Raw genomic sequence first — 21,724 nt, forward strand, 5'->3', positions numbered from 1 at the left:
AACCTCATTGGACTGAATAGTTACTGGCTTCCATGTATGTTTCGTAGTAATGTTTCTATTCATTTCTAGTATAGTGTGTATCAGAGGTGTCCGACACGGTCTGCAAAATGATTTATTGGATGAATCGAATGAACTAAGCAGACATCCACAAATATTTTTCATTTAGGCAGTATACGTTTTCATTGGAATCCAATTAAAGCGAGAAGTGATAAGAAAAGCTATTTGGTGCAGATGGACGTCATTTAGGTTGGGAGGGTGGGGGGCATTTGCCTCCCCTTGAATTTAGCAAGAAAAGGTTATGTTATTTAATTAAATACTATGAATATACATGAAATAGAAATATTAAAAAAGCTGAAATGACGTCCCTGATTCTGAACCAGATATTATCGGGTTATCTCTCAAAGAAAATTTAAAACAGTCAGTTTTAGAATTTTCATTAGATCAAGTGAAAAATACAAACTGTACCAACTCATATCCCAAGGGAAAAAAATAGCAAAAGCTGTACAGACACGTCGCATCTCGCATATTTCTCCATTGTTTGTCTGCACTTGGATAGTACACTATGTTTTAAATATATGATAGCTAATCCTTACCGATATTACTATGCACTTCAGATATAAGAGGGCTGATAGTATATTCAAACCGAATTTTGGTCAATAGGGGGGCGGCAAAAACAATTATCACTTCTCAGAAGTCAAAAATTCACGTCAAAAGCAATAAAATCGTGTCGGCGACGTCGCAGTGGAAACGCTCAGTAACGAGCGTTCCCACTGCTATGTTAGTTATGATTTATTTTATTCTCACTTATTGTAAATCGTAATATTGCTATAGAAAATATTAATAAAAACGCTAGAAAACCGAACGTTTCCACTGCGACGGCACGATTTTATTGCTTTTGACGTGGATTCTAAACGCGGACGCCTCTTTGAATTTGGCCAGAAAAATGCATGTCATTTAATAAAATACAATGAAATGAAAATATTAAAAAATGACCACTGAATGGATAACTTTTGCCTTCCCCTCCACTCACCCTAGAAAAAGCTGAATTGCCGTCCCTGTACCTCGTATGTATTTTTTTAGTCGAAGGTTTGACAGTGAGAGAATCGATAGCTCTCAAGAAAACGCGCTAACCATGATACATATCGAATCTGCTTCGCATACCATGTCGATTAACTTTTCCGATTTCCCGAATGCGGCTGAAGCCCGTTCTCGCGCCGTCACTCGTCATGCGTACTGCGTAGCGTCCTTGAACCGAATATCCGGAGTTCTGGAAAAACACCCCCGCGCCCGAAGACCTGTTGCTCCTATTTCCTCGTCGGGTCGCGTTGCTACGCGTGTACGGTTCGGGAATTTTTGTGCCAAAATAAACACGACGCCACATTGCCCGCGTTTGTTTGATCGGTCGTCCGATATAAAGGAAATATTTACGAGTAAATGGAATGTAGTCGTACAAAACGTACCTATGCGCCATATATCCCACAGACAGTTTCCGGAAACGTTCCTTTTTCCGAGCGACGTCAGAGCCTCTGTCCACAATGCGTTAGTTTTATATACACATGCCGAAATTGGGTCGATTTGCTTTATTTCAGTCCGCGCTGATTGTATGATCAGATTTTGGAATCGCACGTAAATTTGTCAAAGAAAACTGTCGCAAACGCGCGCTGGAATGTCTCGGTAGATCAATTGATATGCAAGTGGTAAACCGTGATTTCCTTATTAAAAACTCGTTTCCGGTCGATTACAATTATTGCATAAATATTAACCGCGTGCATACATATACGAAGACATATATATCAAACTTGCATTAGATAACGAAAAACAATATTCGTAATAAAAAAAAGTGATTAACTACTAAAACAATATTAATAATATTCTAATTATGTAAGATTAATTTGCATTACTTAATATAATAATCACACAGTTTAGTATTAAATTTAATCGATCGTTATTTTAACATGAAATTATTCTTAAAAAAATCTCGATTTCGGAAGTCGAGCTGGACTAGGGATTGCGAAGAGAGAAGCGGCGGCTTCCGCGATCTTCGATGATCGAATTTAAGTCGAAGCTCGTACAAACTTAGCGAATTGAAGAGCTCTTGGAGTTCTGATGCCTTAAACTCTTAAGTGGGAGTTCAAATGTTAAGTGTAGAAGTGTAAGAGAAAGTCTGTTGGTTATCCATGTTCACTTTTTATTTTCCGCCTAATTACAGAAGGTGGCGAGTTTTGGAACAGATTGCCATTGGCCGCTAGAGCAGAGTGTGAACATCTGTTTGGATGGCAATCCCGAATGCACGCATTATTCTTTCTTAATGCTTTATTATGAATCTTAATGAAATCGAACATTAAAAAAACTGATTTTAAATAAAAAATTCTAGGGTTATATAAATTCTCACGCCTGTAAATTTGGCTAAAATCGTTATGACCGTTTTTATTTAAATTTTATTAAAAATTTTCTCTCAAAAGTTCATAAAACGCCTTGTTTCAGCTTACACTTCAAAGGTAAATTTAAGATTTTTATTCTTGTCTATAAAACCAATCCCAAAACCAATTGGGATTGGGATTATCAGTTATAAAACACATAAACATATGTACAAATGCTTACCGCACAAACTTAGTGAACAGAAGTTTCGATATGGCATGATCGATCTACTGTACTGTCTTATTTTGTAACATTCGAGCACAATAGATATAAAAAAACTTTCAGGCTAATTTATACTATTTGTATGTACCTTCTTTTATTTTTCATAAGAGGCTGTGTTGTCATTGTCGATTTGTGTATATGTTTACTTAACTAATCAAATCTGACCCCTGTTATTTTCAATTATTATTAATCATAATACTGCTTTCAAAGATGGTTTTATTTTTAGCTCACAAATACGTATAAACGCCTAAAATTATATTAATTATGTTATTGTAGCAATAAGTAAATAGAAACCATAGAATTGAAGGTCCACATTTTATGTATAGAATTTCTGAGAAATTTCTGAAATAGACTGTTCATTAATACAATTATATATAAGACTAATAATAGAACAGTTTTTATAAGACGAAAATAATTATACAAAATAGCAGCGTTCAATAGTGCGTACATCAGCATGAATAGCATTTCCAATTGATTATGTTAAAAAAATATGGAGGAAACATTTAGAACGGATGGCTAAAATTCAGACTTTGTGGAAGGGGTGAGATGTTGAAAAGATTATAATTTTTCACAATTGATATTTATATCGTGATAGTAGGCTAAGGTTCTAAATGGATTTTATAGCTCTGCATATGTTAGATTTACACTTTAAAAATAGATGGGTTTTAATTAAATTTGATACATATTAGTCGATAAGAACGCTTATAGCGTTTAATCGATGACCAAATTAACGTATGAACTAGTAAATATTAAAGAATATTGATGTAATTAATTGGGTATTATTGTTTTTTGTTGTGTCAGAATTGGGCAATGTAGCATTCGGTCGATGTTGTTGATATTTTTCGCAAACTATACGTTCGTTTGTATTTTTTTTTTCAATAAACAGATGCTCTATATTCATCGGTTAATTTTATCGGTCCGTTTTGATACGAATACATGCGTGCGGTATAGTTATTTATAATAGTTATTTCATTACATTCTATAACTGGATTGGAATCTCGGGGTAGCCGAAGCCCAATATGAACTCCACATGTCGATTTGATAATAACCATTCGTTACTATTATATTTTTATATTTATTAAGAAGATATCAGTGCAATTGAATGCGTAATTTTATCGTCAATAATATTGTAATTAATTTGCATTTTGAGCTGAAGAGATTTCCTTGCATGCTCTCGGCGCTATTTCGCTTCTCGGAAGCAAACCTGTCATACGTACAAATGTGTAAGTTCAAGGACCTTCTCGTACCTCGCGGGCGCGCGTAAAACGCTCCTTTTGGGTATTTTTGGAACGCTTTTGTAGACGGTTTACTCATTGTCGAATGCGCCATCGCGTCTCGCCCGAAGAAGGTGACATCACCGACGACGCCGCCTAGAATCTACCTAGACCGGAGAAAGCCCGAGCAGCGTTTTGCATACCGAAAGGACTCGAACTCGGGGTCTCGGTCGACCCCGTTCGACCGGATCCGCCGGCCGGGGCTATTGAACGTCAAAATTTATCTATGCAGCGATGGGCAAATCGCCGCCGAAGGCACCGTTATCCAGAACGTAACAAATCCGAGACGAGCGGATTAATTTTCGACCGTGATCTCATCTGGGCCAGGTGACGTGGGAGTGCGCTTATCCTACCCGGCTGTGCATTTTTTGCCGTGACTGGGCGTTTTTTATTGTTTTATTTTAAATTAACAGTAAAAATAAAATGCGTTTTAGCATTTATTTTCAGATAAATCTTGCGTATCATAAAAGCAAGAAAAATAAATTTAATGCATTTTTAGATGCATCATAGGGAACACGGTTTCGAAGCATATTTTTATCCAAGGGTACAGACTTGACAGGTTAACCTAATGCGTCATGATGGTCAAAAACATAAAATATATTATTTTTTAAATATACACATATAACTAAAAACATGAACACATGATAAAAGGACGGACGCAAATCACCTCAATAGGTTGCATTGTTTCATACAAACTGAACCAAATCCCCATATGTGCACGAGAAAATGTCAATATCTCGATGCACAGTATTGAGCAGACCTTTGCTACAGAAGAGTTGGCAAGTGATCCAGCCCTAGACTTCACAGGCAAGAACAGTGGACGCGACCGAGAACTATAATCACCTTCCGAAGTCCACATTTGGAGCTGCTCGAGGACCGAAGGGTTGTCTACAATGCCTTTGAGCAATTTCCAGAACTGTTTAATTATATAAACACTTCTGCGAGTTGACAACGAAACGTATCCCAGAGCTCCTAAAATTAAAGCATTGGGAAACAGGAACGGATAGTACCAGTGGGAATGCTCGTTACCGAGTGTTCCCACTGCGACGGCGCCGACATGACTATTGCTTTTGACGTGAATTTTTACCTTCTGAGAAGGGATAATTGTTTTTTGCGCTCTCCTATTAGATATGCTTCATTCGATTCTCACTTATTGTAACTCGTAATATTGTTTTAAATGTTTTAATACATTTCACCTCGAAAAACAGCTAGAATTTCGGATTAGGATTGGAAGAAAAATTTCGAAAAAAATTATGCTCCCATAGAAAAGAAAAAGGAACTTCCACAGCAAGCGGTTCACATATTTATGGTATTGTGAATTATTCTTTTTAATTTTGTTATTATGAAATATAGTAGAAATATACATATCTACCGGTGAAAATATATTCGAATATGATTTCACTAATTCACAGTTAGTGAAATTATATGTGTACCACCGAGATACTACTAGTAAAAATATAACTTAAAAAATATAAACAAACAATAACACGAACTCAACCAATATCTATTTGTGGAGATAAAGTGTTTAAACATACGGTGTATGAAACATGGCGCATTTTGTTTACTATTTTATTGCCTTTGAAATTTTGGTAAATTTTTCCATTTTCATCTGGCATAGTAAATCGCAGCGCAAGTGCAATACTAGTTATTATTTGATTTTTAATCTAGATGTATATATATTCTGGAATTAACTTTTCCTTTCACTATTCTTCGAGATTTGAGGAATCTCATTAGCTTTTTCAACGGCATCTTTTCAAGTTCGCCATTAATATTTTGGACTCCTCATATGTAACATTTTGCGTAATGAAAATAATAAAAAAATAATTTAGTATCATACGCATTAATTTGTTAACCGACATAAAAGTAGTTTTGAGATATGAAAATGTATGTAAATTAGCATGTATTTTGAAAAAAAACATAACAAAAAAAATCTGTTGGGTATGCTTTTGTACACAATTTAAGCATAAAAAACTTGGGGTACAACCAAGAGGACCAGACAAACCGCCGCTTCTCTCTTCGTATCTGGTCCAGCTCGACGTCCGGAATCCAGAGCACTCACTTCGGAGACTCATACGATCGCATCCAAGGAAAACGTGTTTCAATTGTTTCACAGCAAACAAAATTTGTCATAAAAAATAGACTCCGCGGATATGACACTATTTTATAAACGGACCGACCTGCGCGATATAATCGCAATTTTCAAATAATATTTTCCGGTATAATAAGATTTAATTAAAATAATATTTGAGTAGTATTTCTTAAGAAATACCTAAAACGTGTGACCCGCAGAGATAAGTTTCAAAACATGTTAATTATGTAGTTTAACACATCTTGTCGTAAATGATATATTTGGCTCCCATGGAAAAATGCACTCCTACGTTTTTGATCAACGTATTTAAGGTATTTATGTATTAAAACAATATTATTATTTACAAAACCATGAAAAATTATCTTACAAGCAACCTGTTAATATTGTCATACGATAATTTATAATTTAATCTTATCTGATGAAAGAAATTGTTCTGCATCCACACTATACACAATGTGTCCAGTGGACACATTCATTTCCCATCAACTGATGCAATTTTGTGAAAATACTATGTTCCATTCAATTTATTATATACCCAACTTTATCACATAAAAATGGGCATAAAGGTAATGTGAACCTTTAATTAATGTATCTAATAAAATAATGAAATTTAGAAATAAAGATTCAAATACCACCGTAAAAGTTGTCTGTCATCGTCCCGAGTCGGAATTGTTGAAAACTTTTTTCGGATCGAATGGCCATTCTCAGTAAAGTTTCCGTTCCATCACTAAACCGATATCTGCTAAGTGTTATGAGACAGTAAGTTTGTCGAGAACTGAACAAATCGACTCTCACGCTTAGGCGGCGATTTTATTTTGTTAGAAGTCGTAACGAATGCACTGACGTATATATATATATACAGCTCCTAATTTTATTTGCTCTTATATATATTTATAAATATATTTTACTTTCGTATCCCGAGATATATTGAAAAAAATCAGTCTAGATATGAGATTTTATCTTTAAAATATTTATGGGGAAAAAAGGGACGAAAGCTAATATTGATATTCTTTGAAATATGTTTTATATATATTCTCTCAAAAATTAAAGAAGTAGAAATATTTTTCTTATTGAATCCAATGTGATCCAATTAATTTAATCACACAAATTAAGCTTCTTACATATTATTTATGGTATACCCTGTACCCGTTATAAATGTTGGGACCACTACCTGAAAAAAAAAATAGTACGAATGTTTCGCTTTTTCCTTATAAATAGTATTTAGTTCATTGTTCACTGTTGTAATTAACACAAGATCAATGGTTCTCTTTATATTTTTAATCGCAAGGAATTTATTGTTGTTGTTTTTATTATTTTGATATATGAAACACTAAATATATTCATGTATGTACATTTTAATTACTTACAGATTTATAAATTTGATGTTTGGTTATATGTGTCCATCGTATGATATTTCTCTAAGCAATCTTTCACATGAAGATATAACTTTGAATTACGTTTTTAATCATTTCCTTTGTTTTTCTTTCACTTGTTTTTTTTATATACATAATATAGGAATTTACTATACGGGAATAGTATATCTTTGGTAAGGCACGCATAGTCCTCATTGTGACGATTTTTTTGTCCGTTCATGCAAATACTATAAAATTGTTCGTTCATTAATATGTTACAACTTCTCCCTTGCGTATTATTTATTGCTTGTGTTAGACCTAACTAACTAGTTAAATATAATTATTGGAAACGTACGAAAATTACATCGAATGGATCGGCTGCTGCAAAAGGTCCAGAGGCCGCCATTTAAATATTAGTTTTTAATAAATAATATGATTAATAAAAAAAAAGTCCGAAGATATCATGTCCGACAAATTTTAGTAATTTTTCCAGGTAAAGTGGTTAGGTATTACTAAATATTTTTACCGTAATATATTGAGAAGTAATTAATTAAATAAAATACTGAAAATTTTATCATTGTCATTTAAATAGGCTTTTATGTCATACCCAATATATTTTCTATTTTCTGAAGGCCATTCAGAAAATATATTGGGCATGACAGATGCCTCTGGACTGCAATGTTGAAACCATTTTGGGCATTACATACATGCCTATGGACTTCTAAAGGTCAAATGCTCCGAATAGAAGAACTGATGTTAAGACTTTTCCCATTTACTCACAAGGTGATTCGTGAATTACTGATGAACTTATAACATCGGCACATTAAATAATTATAAAAAATACTTAATTGCAAAATCGATGCAGTAGAAAAAATGCCATAATTTATAATACATAATTTTTATAACAATGTTTTTTTAAACCAAAGGATACTATGTATTTTATAATGGTTTGAGAATTATGAATCGTCTCATATTCCGATTGAGGTGTACGCTGGGCCCTTTATGACGCTGTTCAGGTTTCTTATGTGAATAGAATAATAAGTCGGAGAAAGTTTTCACCCTATCGATTGGCTCTAATATAAATGGGAATCTCTTGTTTCAACTGCGACGAATCAAATCGAATAACGCGGGAATCGACTCTTGGTACCACCTATTAACGTTGAAAGGTTTTCTATTGCTATTTTACGCTACTGATAATTAATCAATCCTAAACATTAAACGCCCAATATATATGGTATATATTTTTAAATCGAGTTACAGCTTAATAATAATGTTTAACGTTCTAAATTGTGATTCGACTTAATGTCAAGGCGTGTCGATCATTCGTCATCGATAAATGTTTTTAAAATCTATGACTAACGTCTATCTCGAACGTCAATCGAATTAATATTTTTTTGTTGCAGAATTTCTTCAGGCTACACAGACTCAGAAAATTGGGTCTAAGCGACAATGAAATACATCGTTTGCCTTCAGACATACAAAACTTCGAAAATCTGGTCGAACTCGACGTATCCCGAAATGGTGAGTGTTTTTTTCTTATTTTTTTATACACAGTTTAAACCGCTTTGTTTTTTATCTTATCTAATGCTCGCGATAAAGTAACAGATAAAATAATTGTTTTCCAATTTCCAAACCTAAGCGATAAGCAAATGCCTAGATTGCTCCGCGGAGCCCTCTCCGAAACAGTTTACGACGGTAATGCTCAGTTTTATAACGATGATTAACGTTTTTTGGTTATGTGCTTGTAAATATAACAGTCGAGTAAAACGACGCTCGTATTTAGGAATTGCACAATAAAGCTGGAATTTAGCATGTAGGATTAATTTAGGTCGTTTCCCCGTCCATTGCGAGAGTTCAGTTCCGTTCCGTGACGCCACTATTTAGCAATGTTGCTTGCTCTTCGACCCATGACCAAAATTGTAAAACATTCTGTTTCCTTCCATTATTTATCCGGTCCTTTTTGTACGAGGGTTAATTTTTTTAGCAGGACCATTGCTGATTTTAATCTAGCGATTTATAGCTCTGTACACCAATTTTAACTTTTTTGCTACGAAGATAAAATAACTTGATTTATATGTAAAATTACAAGTTGATTGTGACAACAATACGCGAAAATCATTGTGAAAATAATTTATTTTTATATTATAAATCTAATTAAGAAGTTACATTTTATCAATTATATTTTTCAATATTTTAACTATGTATTATATATACATACATACATACTTTTAAAAGTATAATCATTTCTTAAACATTTATGCAAAATATACTACAGAACATAGTTAGAAAATTGCTAAAAAGTTTTATACATACATAGTCCGTCCAAGATATGAACGCTCATCGTCACAGTATTGGTGAGAAAATATAATAGGGTGACCATATGAAATTACAAGTGCAATTAATTTTTACTTTTTTAATTTAATTTCTTGAGGAGGCCTTCAGCTTAGTCCTTTATCCGCGTCCGCAAAAGTTGCTATACCCTCGTCGCCTGCATCCGGCTGCTGATAGAGCCATCGTTATGGAAGGTGCAGCTTGGTTCTGGTTGGGCCCGACATGCCTAGTTGTCCTTAGCCATGGTGGCGCTGGTGCGCCCTGGTATGTGACCAGCCCTTGAGTGTCCTCTTCGACAATAACGTCTCTGTAACAATAAAGAGAGAAGGAATCACGTACTCCCTGCATTTATGTAAAGCACTTAATCGCACTCTCTCATTTTCTGAGATAAGAAATTTGTCAACCTGGCCTCGTTCTATTCTCACTGGGGAAAATAATTCCCACACTAACAAAATAAAAGTCATCCGCATTTTTACTCAAACAACGAAATATTTGTTGCTTAAATATTGACACGTACAGTGTAGATTAGAGACTCCAATCGTATTATTAGAATATTCTAATACATATACTACATTCTCCCTTTTATTAACTTTTCTGGTTTTGAGGCCGAAGGGGTGTGACTTTGCAGCCAAAATAGACGCCGAAGAGCTGATAACAGTTTAATTAAACAATTAACCAAAGTGAGTTGTAAATATGTTGTAGACTGAGCATTGGTGGATAAGTGATGTTTTCTGGATGATCCGCTGAAGTTGTCTAGTTTTCTGGTCTCGAATCGCAAGATCGTCTGCTATGTGACAAAAGTGTCAGTTCTTGATTTGAGACGTCACCGGTGAATCACAAAAATCGTCTGGCTAATTGCATTGCTCGTATATTTGACCAACGAAATATGTTCACTCCTTGTGTAAAAAAATTTGCAAAGGTCTATTTTCAGCTGAATGGCAATGGTGGTTTTTAAGCTGAATTGACGCATTGTCTGATGCATCCTATGCGCAAAAGGGTAGTTTTTCTTATCATTACGAGCGTTTAACGGACGTTCTAATGGGAGTATGTTCAGTTACGCAATTTTGCTATTTAATTTTGTCCAAACGAGTTGTTATTTTATTTCCGTACATTCGAAAGTGTCGTAACCAGCACGATAGACGAGTGGTCTAAGTATCAGACTATTGACCTGAAAGACTTGGCTTCGAATGCCATACGGACCTTAGTGTTTTTCAATTTCTATCGTGTCTAGGAGATCGGAATTAGTAATTATTACATAATTTTAATTCGGATCAATCATCACAGATTAGATTTACCTAGATTTTCCTAATCTCACGGATGAATATCGTGATGATTAATTAAAATCGAGCTAGGTTGTACATATCTAGTATTGAAAATTCTCTAATAATGAGCTATTTCAAGTTGTATTGAAATAATAAAAAAATTGTATTAAAATAAAAAATACTGCTCAACTACCCACAAATAATTTTGATTTCGTCTGAGAAAAATACAGTTTCACCTGATAGGCTTACCATAAATATGAAACTCGAAACTAGGATTGCTAAAAAAGGTCATGTATGCATTTTGAGATGTTTTTGTTTTGCAAAATGTATCTTAATATTTTTATACTATTTATGTCCACAGTCATTACCAACAAAATATTGCAGAAAAAACACCAATTCTCGTATTTTCAGAAGTTACTTATATTTCCTAGTTAATATTGGGATGCTGTGGATTTCCTCAGTGACTTGCGTTCAATACGATAACGTTTAATATTTATTTATTATGATAATATTTTTTGTTCATACCAAGTTGTAATATTTTCAGGTATAATTAAAATTAAACTATATTAAATAGATTTTTTTTATTGTCAACATATAAATATGTATGCATATATGAAACTGTATTCATTATTTCAACTGTATTTTTCGATTCTTCATAACCTTTTATATTTTATCGTTAATTATTCGATATTCGAATGTTTGAAAATAACGACTATTTTAATAATTATTATTTTTTGTGTAATATGTGTCTCGAAGGAAATTTTTTTATAGTTAAACAATTTGTATACTTAAGCAACACATGTCGTCTTTTTATTGAGACGCTTCTTAAAAAAATGCTTATATGCCTTCGAACATTTGTTAATATAATGTTTATCGACGTGTTTACTATGATCGAAATTCGCAGAATTCGTTCGTTGTACGAAACAGAATATTGAAATGACCCACCCTTTATTATCGTTTAAGGCTTATCTCAAAAACAGTGTTTGTGTTACGTTTTAGTATTTGTACAAAGATTTAAATTGATTTATAGTTGTTTTTATATGCAAATCTTCACGAAAGAAACATATTAATTTCGTTATTTTATATACAATAAATTTGATAAAATTATGTATTTAAAATGTTCCATAAGTTTTGCTGAATTAATTCAAACGCAGCTGATCTTAATTCTAGTGTATACATATATAATATTACGCACAGCATTATGTTATGCATATTTTATACATTTCAAAAAGTTTAACGATTATGATAGTAATCAATGATTAATTAAAATAATTATTTTTTAAATAAATAATATTTTACTAGCAATTAATTGTTTTTTGCACTAATTGTTATACTTGAGAGAAAAATACGAATATATTAGAAAATTCGAATACTTGATCCATTTTTGTTTTAATATTCGAATAGTTGAAAACTACGTATAATTAAAAACTCTAATGTGTATGTTTAGTTACAACTAAAATTCAGTGTACACCGGAAAACTAGTGTAGATTTTCGCATTTAAATAAATCGAGAGTGTTAAAAGAAAAGTGTTTAAATTATATGTATTTACGTCCATGCTAACAATAGCATCGTATGAGAAATATAATAAAAATAGACTTCTGATAATAACACGTAAGATGAAATTGTTAAAAAAAAAGGCCGCAATTACTTTGCTCGATACGAGAACCGTTATTTAGTCATCTCGTTTGCTATTCTAATTTTATTTATTACTTTTAATACATAATTTGGTGGTGATTATAATACTGCTCAAACCTAAAATAATTTAATGACAAAATTCGCGATGGAACATTATTAAATGAAATTACGCTTTCGTCTGTAATGAGTATGAAAATAAATATTTTTTCAAAGATTTTCAATTTCAGTAAACGTGTTAATTAATTATTATATTTTTTGTTAATAAAGTTCTGCGATAAGAAATATACATATCAACATAATTAATAATTTTATATTCTAAATTAATTATATTTTCCATAGGTAATAAACACAGAAATTTCAGCTAATTTATACTTTTCGTTGATTTTTTAAGGGGTGCAATACTAGTTTTATATATTTTTTATATTGTTGTACCTTTAATGTGCAGTGTGTTTGTCGAGTTACAGTAATAAAACCAAACCGATTTTTATCAAAATTGTACGATATTGTTTAGTTTCATTAATTTGCTTTAATTCTTACTTTGGTGTTTAATTTTTATCTTACATTTATGATTTTTAGATTATTTCTTAAAACGAAAAGCTCAGTAGATCCAGTCGGGCTCGTTCACACTACTGACATACAACTTTCCGTTCGTGATTCACAATACACATGTATTATATTATATCGCACATCGAACGCCTCGCGCCGATTTCGTCTATCGATCATAAACAACTTTAGCCGTTGAACTATTTCGGAACGCGTTAATAAAAGTGAGAAATGGCGCTATATGCAATAGCTCGCTTACCTGCGCGTATTCTATTCGAAACGGTCGCGTTTCGACATAGCGGTTTTCGGCTGCGGCTTTATAAGTATGAAACAATGGCTTCGAATAACAATCGTCTTGATTCATCAACGCTCCTCTTTACAACGGCATTCTTCGGTCACGACGTCGACGCCTCCCGTCTACCTATCTATGTACAATACAACAATATAAATATCGCGCGAGGACGTCTCCGAGGGACCTCTCACCTTGAGACGCGACGTAATTTCGAATTTATGTACACTGTTTTTTAAGGTCCGCCCTTAAAAGACGCTGGTAACTGAGGCCGTAACCTCGAGCTTGCGCTCACCGGTTAATTCACGTGTCGCTGACTGAAATAATCACACTCGGCGCTGACGAACTTCGCGTATGTCTCCGCGGTGCTTAATCGACGAGCGTGGTAGTTATTCTCATGCTTGACACTATTTTTTTAGCTCTCAGCTAAATGCAAAACCGAGAATATGCTTCGTGAGAATCGTCGTTCATGTTACGGTATGCAGCATTCTCTATATTTCGTATGCGAAATATAATCAGTTAACATGCTATCCCTGTGTTTTCTATTCGTTCGGGAATAAACTACTACCTTCCCATTCCTAAGCGGGGTACGTTTCAAACTCAAAATTCTAGTTACTAAATTATAAATTAAATAATAATAATACCTATCTGATATTTATTGTAAAAATAAAAAATATTATAAAATGTATTAATTCATTAACCTTTACCGGACAATTTTTTTTCTTATTGAATCCACTACGGTCCAATTTATTTAATCACAAAAATTAAGCTTCTTACATATCATTTATTTAGGGTAAATTCCTGTACCCGTTCCAGATGTTCGGACCAGTAACTGAAAAATATACACCCAAGAATGCAATGACAAAAGAAATAATGTTTCGCTTTATCCATGTAAATAGTATTTAGTTAATTATTCACTATTGTAATTCATACAACACCATTGGTTCTCAAAATATTTTTAATCGCACAGAATTTATTGTTGTTGTTTTTATTTATTTGATGAATGCAACACTACTGCCTGCACTAAACTCTCTGGAAGTTGGCCAAGGTTGGCCAAGGACGGAGAATATAGTGAGTTACTTCGGTCGAGTTCGGTTGTGCCCGCTCTAAAATCTCTCGGAAGTTGTCCGAGGGGGGGTTATTCAGTCGACTTGGCCAGCTTAGAGCGCTTCCGAACATTTTCGGCAAAAGGACCGAAGTCGGAGCTGCTCTGAATCGAAGTGACGAGAGTGACAGAGATAATGATATGGTGCTTCGCAAACTGAGATAGAACGAGTAACTCGGTTCAATTTCAGTATGCGCGTAGCCTTCCTATGATTAACACGCATGTCGAGCGCTGCATCGTGGTCACGTGGTCAAGTTATAATACCACATGCTTATCGAGGACTTAACAGACTCTTACTGACATCTTTGAATATTTTAGGGCACCAAAAGGGATTAATTATATTTTTGATAGTATATTCTTCTAACAGATATCGTTATTATTATTTTTTTCATATAAAATTAAATAATTAAAAAATAATTAGTGGTACTTGATTTTGTTAAAAAAAACGTTTCGAATATCCTTATGTATTTTCCTATATCGGTTTATATAAATGTCACACCATAGCGAATTCTTATTTAGAATCGATGGCGACAAATTCTAGGATAGTCACAGATGTGGTGTTCGTATTCTGAAGTATCATTTTTATGCCTTATGGCATTTTGCAAAAGCCGACAAAGATTTTCCGTAAATTGAATATTTACGACCGAAAAATTTTCACTGATATTGTATTGGTGAGTGCCCACACAAACTTTTATCAGTAGCGTAATTTTAATAAAATGACAATTAAAAAATTGCGATTATTTGGCACATTTTTCGATCGCGCGCAAATATGCCAGCTGTACGTGACAGAAGCCGCCGTCCGGACGGCATATGAAATTTGCAGCAGTGTGGTCGCTTACTCGTAGTCATAGGTCTCGGCCGACTTCAGTTGTAACTTCGGTTCGGACAACTTCCAGATAGTGTAGTGCATGCATACATATATGTATGTATGTATGTACATTACAATGAATTGCATATTTATATACTTGATGTTTGGTTATATTTATCCATCGCATGATATTTCTCAAAGCAATCTTTCATATGATTTTAAATTACGTTTTTAAACATCTCCTTTGTTTTTCTTTCACCAGTTTATTTTACATAATATAGGAATTTACTATGTGGGAATAGTAGTACCTATTTGATAAGCCACGCAATCACTATTATAAAGGGTCTAACAGTTCCGATCACTTTCGAAACATTTGATTGAAAACTTTCGCAGTTAATGTTTGCGAATCTTCTCTGCTGACAAATTCGACAGATATTCTAATATGTTACGATATCACCTATAATATTTCATAAATTTAAAAAAGAGATTAATATCTAAAGGAATCACAAATACGATTAAAAACATTATTTTAGCATTTTAAAAATTACAATAGTGACGGTTTAATGTAACTTTTGATGATGGATATCAGTAAGAAACCGTTTTATTTAAATATATGTACAAGTGCATAGAGAAACATTTTTGTAACATTGGACTAGATTGCACAGTTCCATGGCTGTAGAAAAATGCGTGAAAATCGTAGAAGAAAAATACAGGAGAACGGACTACCGTTGAAAAATCACATTATTTGTATCTCGACTGAAGCTGCATCCGTAATTGTAATAGTTGGAATATTAATAAATGCTATTGGTTCATGGAATTCAATTGGTGGTTATTATCTATAGCGGCGGTATAATGGAGAAATATTAATTATACCAGATGAGATCGATAATAATAATTACGAATCTGATTCCAATGATAATGACGGGAATGATGAAGAAGATTGTGAAAATAATTATGATAAAAATGATAGCGATAAAGAAACTCATGGAAACATTCCAATAGTTATTAATTATAATAGCTTAAAAAAATAAATATCTATATACAAATAACGAACGAATTAATTCGTAAAACTAGAAAGATAATGAAATTATTTAGCCATTCGCGATGAAAAACGATCAGATTTTGCTGAAATACGTTAGGGAAACATTCGTAATGAAATTATCCTTAATTTTGGATTCTAAAACTGGGTAGAATAGTCTCTTTGTAATGATTGAACGGTTTCATAAGCTGAAAAATTGTATTTAAATGTCACGTATACTTTTTCAGAAGATGAATTTAACACCATTTCATGTATTATTTTTATTTGATTGCCAATTAAAATAAAGTGTAGAAGCTCTATGTCACCAAAAAGCAACTCTTTTGATTGCAGACGCTACACTATTTAATCTTCGGGAACGTTTTTGTTGGAAGGAAGTAAATTAAGCTTTTCATATAATCTTAATTGATGATGAAGATGAATCCGAATAGCCCTTTTTCATTCGAAGATATATTACAAATAACAATATTCAAATGACTTCAGACAATAAAAGAGTGAAAAAAAAAACAGTAATAAAAAAAACCAACACCTATTTTAACAAAATTGTTCGCGATGAGATAGATTATTTTGAATCTGAAAAATTTGTGGCAAATACTTACAATTATTTTTTGACTGTTCGTTCAAAAGTGTTGAATCTGAGTGTTGAGCTTTTTCTGCATTCGGACTTATTTGCATGAAGATCCGATCAAAATTGAGCGATTCCACCGTTGATGAACTGGCATTTTTAATGTCAAACTTTAATTCAAAGAATCAATACTTTAATGAAATGAGATTAAGTTCATAAATAATACTTTTAATTTAATATGCTTCATATTTTGATGAATAGTTTACGTATTGATTTATAATATATTTAAATGTATCAAATTGTAACCGCAGAGTGAGTGCTTTTTTACTGATGCGGATTTACGTAAATAAATTTAAAAAAACCGCAATTCCATTGGCGTTTTTTGTTGTTGTAAAAATGGTATTGATATTTACAATACCGGTATCGATATATTGTTCCAGTATTGCAATCCCAGGTCGTGATTATATTGTAACTATTTAATTACTTTCTTTTTAAATCAATTGTAACTTAAATTATTAAAAATATTTAATTACAAATTATATAGTATATTTTTCTGAAAAATTCGTGTTATACGAATAAGCAACGACAATATTTCATCATTTTTCTTTGAGAAGCAAAAATGATATTTCTAGAAAAACACATCACGTTTAATTCAGCCGCGTAGCAATATTCTGTTTATTTTTAACTATTTCTTTCTCCGAATAAAACGATATCTGGCTAGACGTACTTTTTTAGTTGCTATTCATCGCCACAGAATGATAGTGTTTTAAAATAACTTACTTATTTAAGCTATGTATTTTCGTGTATCGAATTCAATAGCAACAAATCTGATGTTTTTCAAATTTTGCAAAAGAAAATCTCAAATTACAGATAAACATTTAATAATCGTTAATTTTTTTAAATAAAATTGTGGGGTCCACATGACCACAATATGTGTACATTGACAAATCCAAATAAGAGCAGTTTTGAAAGTTTTTATTGAAATTTACACACTAAACGTAAGAACAAAACCTATTTATCAGGTTACATGTTTAAAATTCAACGAAACGGTCATAATAATAGTCTAGTAAGTTGACAAGCTAATTTAATCACACTCTTAGCTCGTCGTGATTGATAAAAAGTTTTTCATAATATACCCGTACATAAGGAAATATAAATAGTATCCATTTTTATTTCCCACAAAATTCCTACAATGATTCCCTCGAGTCGCTGAAAGTACTTCTTCGAATTGCTGGTAGAGTATATTCACAATCCAAATATTGAATAACTCCCCAATATGCACATCTATCCGGCGTTTTAACCATTTATTGGATAGCATTGATTTGTTCTCATCCAGGTACTCGCAGTTAGTGGACGCGTTGTGGTTTAATCAATATTATATACAGTGGAACCTCACCTAATGAGCACCTCCCATAACGAACAAAACAAATTGTAAAAAAATGACTTGCTTAACAAGCGTCGTTTCGCATAACGAGTGACGAGAAGAATACCGGGAAGTTCCGGATTGTGTCCAAACCGTAATGTAATTAGGCGTAAGATATTAAGCTGTCAACGGTTAACTAGCTGCAAGGACGTCATTTGGGGGGGGGGTTAGGGGGCAGATTGGGGTATTTGCCACCCTTGAATTTGGCCAGAGAAATGCATGTTTTTAATGAAATACCATTAATCTTAATAAAGTCGAAATATTAAAAAAACGACCCAACTGTTGATCTCCCCTGGAAAAATCTGAAATAATGTCCCTGATTTTAAACCAGAAATTCTAGTGTTATCCTTCAAAGAAACCAGTCGAATCATCTCGAAAATATTTTTTAATATACATATGTAATTTCAGTCAAATCATATCGGAAAACATTTTCACCTGTAGATACATATTTTATCAGTGAAAATATAATTTATCTGTCAGGTGCTAGTAAAATTATATTATTTCAACTTTTCCATACATGTATGATTCATATCATTATTTATTTACATGTTACAGTGAATTTATATTTTTCAAATTCATTTTCACTAGTAGACGTATTTCTATTACAAAGATATAATTTAACTAATAGGAGCTTATGAAATTATATGCTGGTATAAAATGTCCATGAAACGCAATTTGACACTTGTGAAACGTCTATTTACCGTTCAAACACAAACCTAACCTAATGAAAGTTCTAAAACCAATTATAATTATAGAACTTTCATTAGGCCAAGTCTAAAATTACATTGATTCATATGGGAAAAATTGTTTCGCTCAACTAGTGTTTCGCATTACGAGTGAGATTCTGGAACGAACTATGCTCGTTAAGCGAGGTTTCACTGTATAATCTTATATATAATTATCCGTTGGATTTTGTACTCTTTAAATCGTATCGCTTTGTATGAACGGTGTATATAATAATACACAATGTAAACAAAGGAATTATATTTAATTATAATAATAAAAATTGAGTTAGCTCGATTGATTTCGTAGCCACTGGTAATGCATTTTGTTGTTTCGACCAATGAAAAATAAACATTCAAATATAAAACAAGATGGCCGACAGTAACGTGACAACAGTTGAAAATAATTATTATTTATAACAAAATTTTCATTAATTCGTCATATTCGTTGTTCGATTTGACTGAATATGTATTATTTATTTAGCTTTATAGCTAATTTTTACATTTACAAATTTTAACTAAACAGATATATAATATATATTATAACATAAACAGAATATATATAAAAAAAACTATATATAAATATTATAATATAAATATTCGGATTGCAAATTAATTAGGTGTGTTATAACTATGAAAATTAAATATATACATAATGTGTGTGAGGATTAGAAGAATACATTGTTAAACTATATAAACAATCTTTGTGTTGAAATCTTCAAATTTTTAGTTCCGAGGCCGAAAAGTGAGTTTTTCATTTTACAATACATAAACATTATTATTGCTTCCGATTTTAATGCACATATACGTTAGATTTGACTGAATATAATTACTCGTTTAATTTAATTATTTCTTTAAATATTTTTGTAGTTTATTTTGTAAATATTTTGGCGTACAGCTGTTATGCCCTTCACGTGTATTTAAATACATGTGTACGCTTTTTAGCCACCGTATCCAGGACAAATGACTAGCCGTTGCTATTGTATGTAATTCAGGTGCACTGCTATAAAAGTTGCGGTGTACTCGACGATCACACTTCTATTCGAAAAATAACCCGTTAAATATATTCAGGGACTATCCGAACAGAATATTTGCAATCAGCTTCGTCTGAATCTTGTATAATAAGCACCGTTCGTGTCTGGCCGTTTGTGTCTCGGGTCGTTCCGTTCGAGGGGTTTTGCCCTTGGTTGTTACATTATAAGCGAAGATAGTCACCATTCAATGGAATTAGCAATTTACTGACGAATATGTTTGCTTGCATCGTTGTGCCCTTTATAATTTTGGCAGAAACAAAATAGCTCCGCGTTCGAGTCGCACTTTCCAATTTTAACGGAAATGTGCTTAATCGGTTTCGCGGAAGCCGAATGGGATAAAGCCGAAGAAGGCTGCTAATGTAAAGCGCGATCCAATGTTCGTCGGTCTGATAGCATGTTTCCATTCTTTGTGGCGCAAATGTTAAACAAAAAGCACGTCGCGTCAAAGAGAACAATGACCGATATTCCGCGCGCGCTACAATCGGTGAATAAACATCTTTTATTGTCCACAACATTAAAATACCGCTCATCTGCCTTCTATGGATCTCTTCAAATGAGAGAAGTTTCACTCTTAATCTTATTTGCGCGTAGATGTGCGCGGTGTTACCGCATCTCTTATCCGTTAAACACTCGTTTTGGTGTAACGCCTTTACGAATGACAAACGCTTACGTGTCTCAGTCTCTTGTTTTTAGCTAATATATTGTATACAATAACATGTATGTCCGCTTACGTGACATTGGCACACTTTCAATCATCGGTATGTACAAACACACACACACATGACGATTATATTTACGCAACATACCTTCGTCGGTTTATCACTTACGGATTCTTGCCTTAATGCAAAACATGATAAGCGCTCGTTGGATGCTATGGTTTGCGGTTAGACTCCTTTCCTAGCAATAAATGGCACATTGAAAAGAAGCCCTTGCTTATAGCGGTATATAATGTCAATCAAACCTTCGATTGTACGTGTGTGTATGTATATATATACAATATATATATATATACATATATGGGTGCCGAGAAGCCATTTCTGTTTTTCCTTTTTCAGTGAAAGCATGAAAGTAGATGGTTATCTAATTAGGGCAGGTTTGGTTAGGGCGCGGTTTCGTAATTTTATAAACTTTATCGATTTGGTTTCCCTTTTTAATTGTATTTACGTCTTCGTATTTTATCTATTTACGTTGCGTTTGCATCGTAATTTGTTCAAAAGTATTATGTTTGTTATATATATAGTATATACATATATGTGGTTGAATGCGTTTTCGCGGAGAAATATTTGGTTAATATTTCTAGGAGTCGGATTACTCCGCGTACTTTTTTGATTCCGTGTGGAATCATGGTCCCTACGTTTCGGCCAGATTCGCCCGGCCATCCTCAGGGGAAAATTGAGAATATGAACATCCGGTGTGGGCAAAGCCCAGCATGTGGTTGTTCAGATCTGTTTTTGGTAACCACTGGAGAAGTACTTTTTACTATTACTTTTATACTTTACTATTGAATAATGGATTATATTAATTTAATCAAACGCAATCATTAATCTATATTTTTATGCGAATGCCAATGTGCCATATTGATAACATATTTTCATATATTGTGCGACGTAAAGTCC

The 21,724-nt window shown here is 33.0% G+C and overlaps 1 protein-coding gene across 33 annotated transcripts in view; it reads left to right on the forward strand.

The window, feature by feature from the left end:
* The window catches only part of scrib (scribble planar cell polarity protein), a 92,750-nt gene that overhangs the window by 14,284 nt on the left and 56,742 nt on the right, over positions 1-21,724 (forward strand). For all 33 annotated transcript variants that reach the window (XM_088203696.1, XM_088203699.1, XM_088203712.1 and 30 more), the window contains exon 2: positions 8,759-8,876. In XM_088203696.1, coding sequence (XP_088059822.1) covers positions 8,759-8,876 — 118 coding nt within the window. The remainder of the gene's footprint in view (positions 1-8,758; positions 8,877-21,724) is intronic.

The sequence above is a fragment of the Plectrocnemia conspersa genome, unplaced genomic scaffold (assembly GCF_051122295.1).
Source record: "Plectrocnemia conspersa isolate PC_06_02 unplaced genomic scaffold, ASM5112229v1 ptg000014l, whole genome shotgun sequence".
NCBI classification, from domain to species: Eukaryota; Metazoa; Arthropoda; class Insecta; order Trichoptera; family Polycentropodidae; genus Plectrocnemia; species Plectrocnemia conspersa.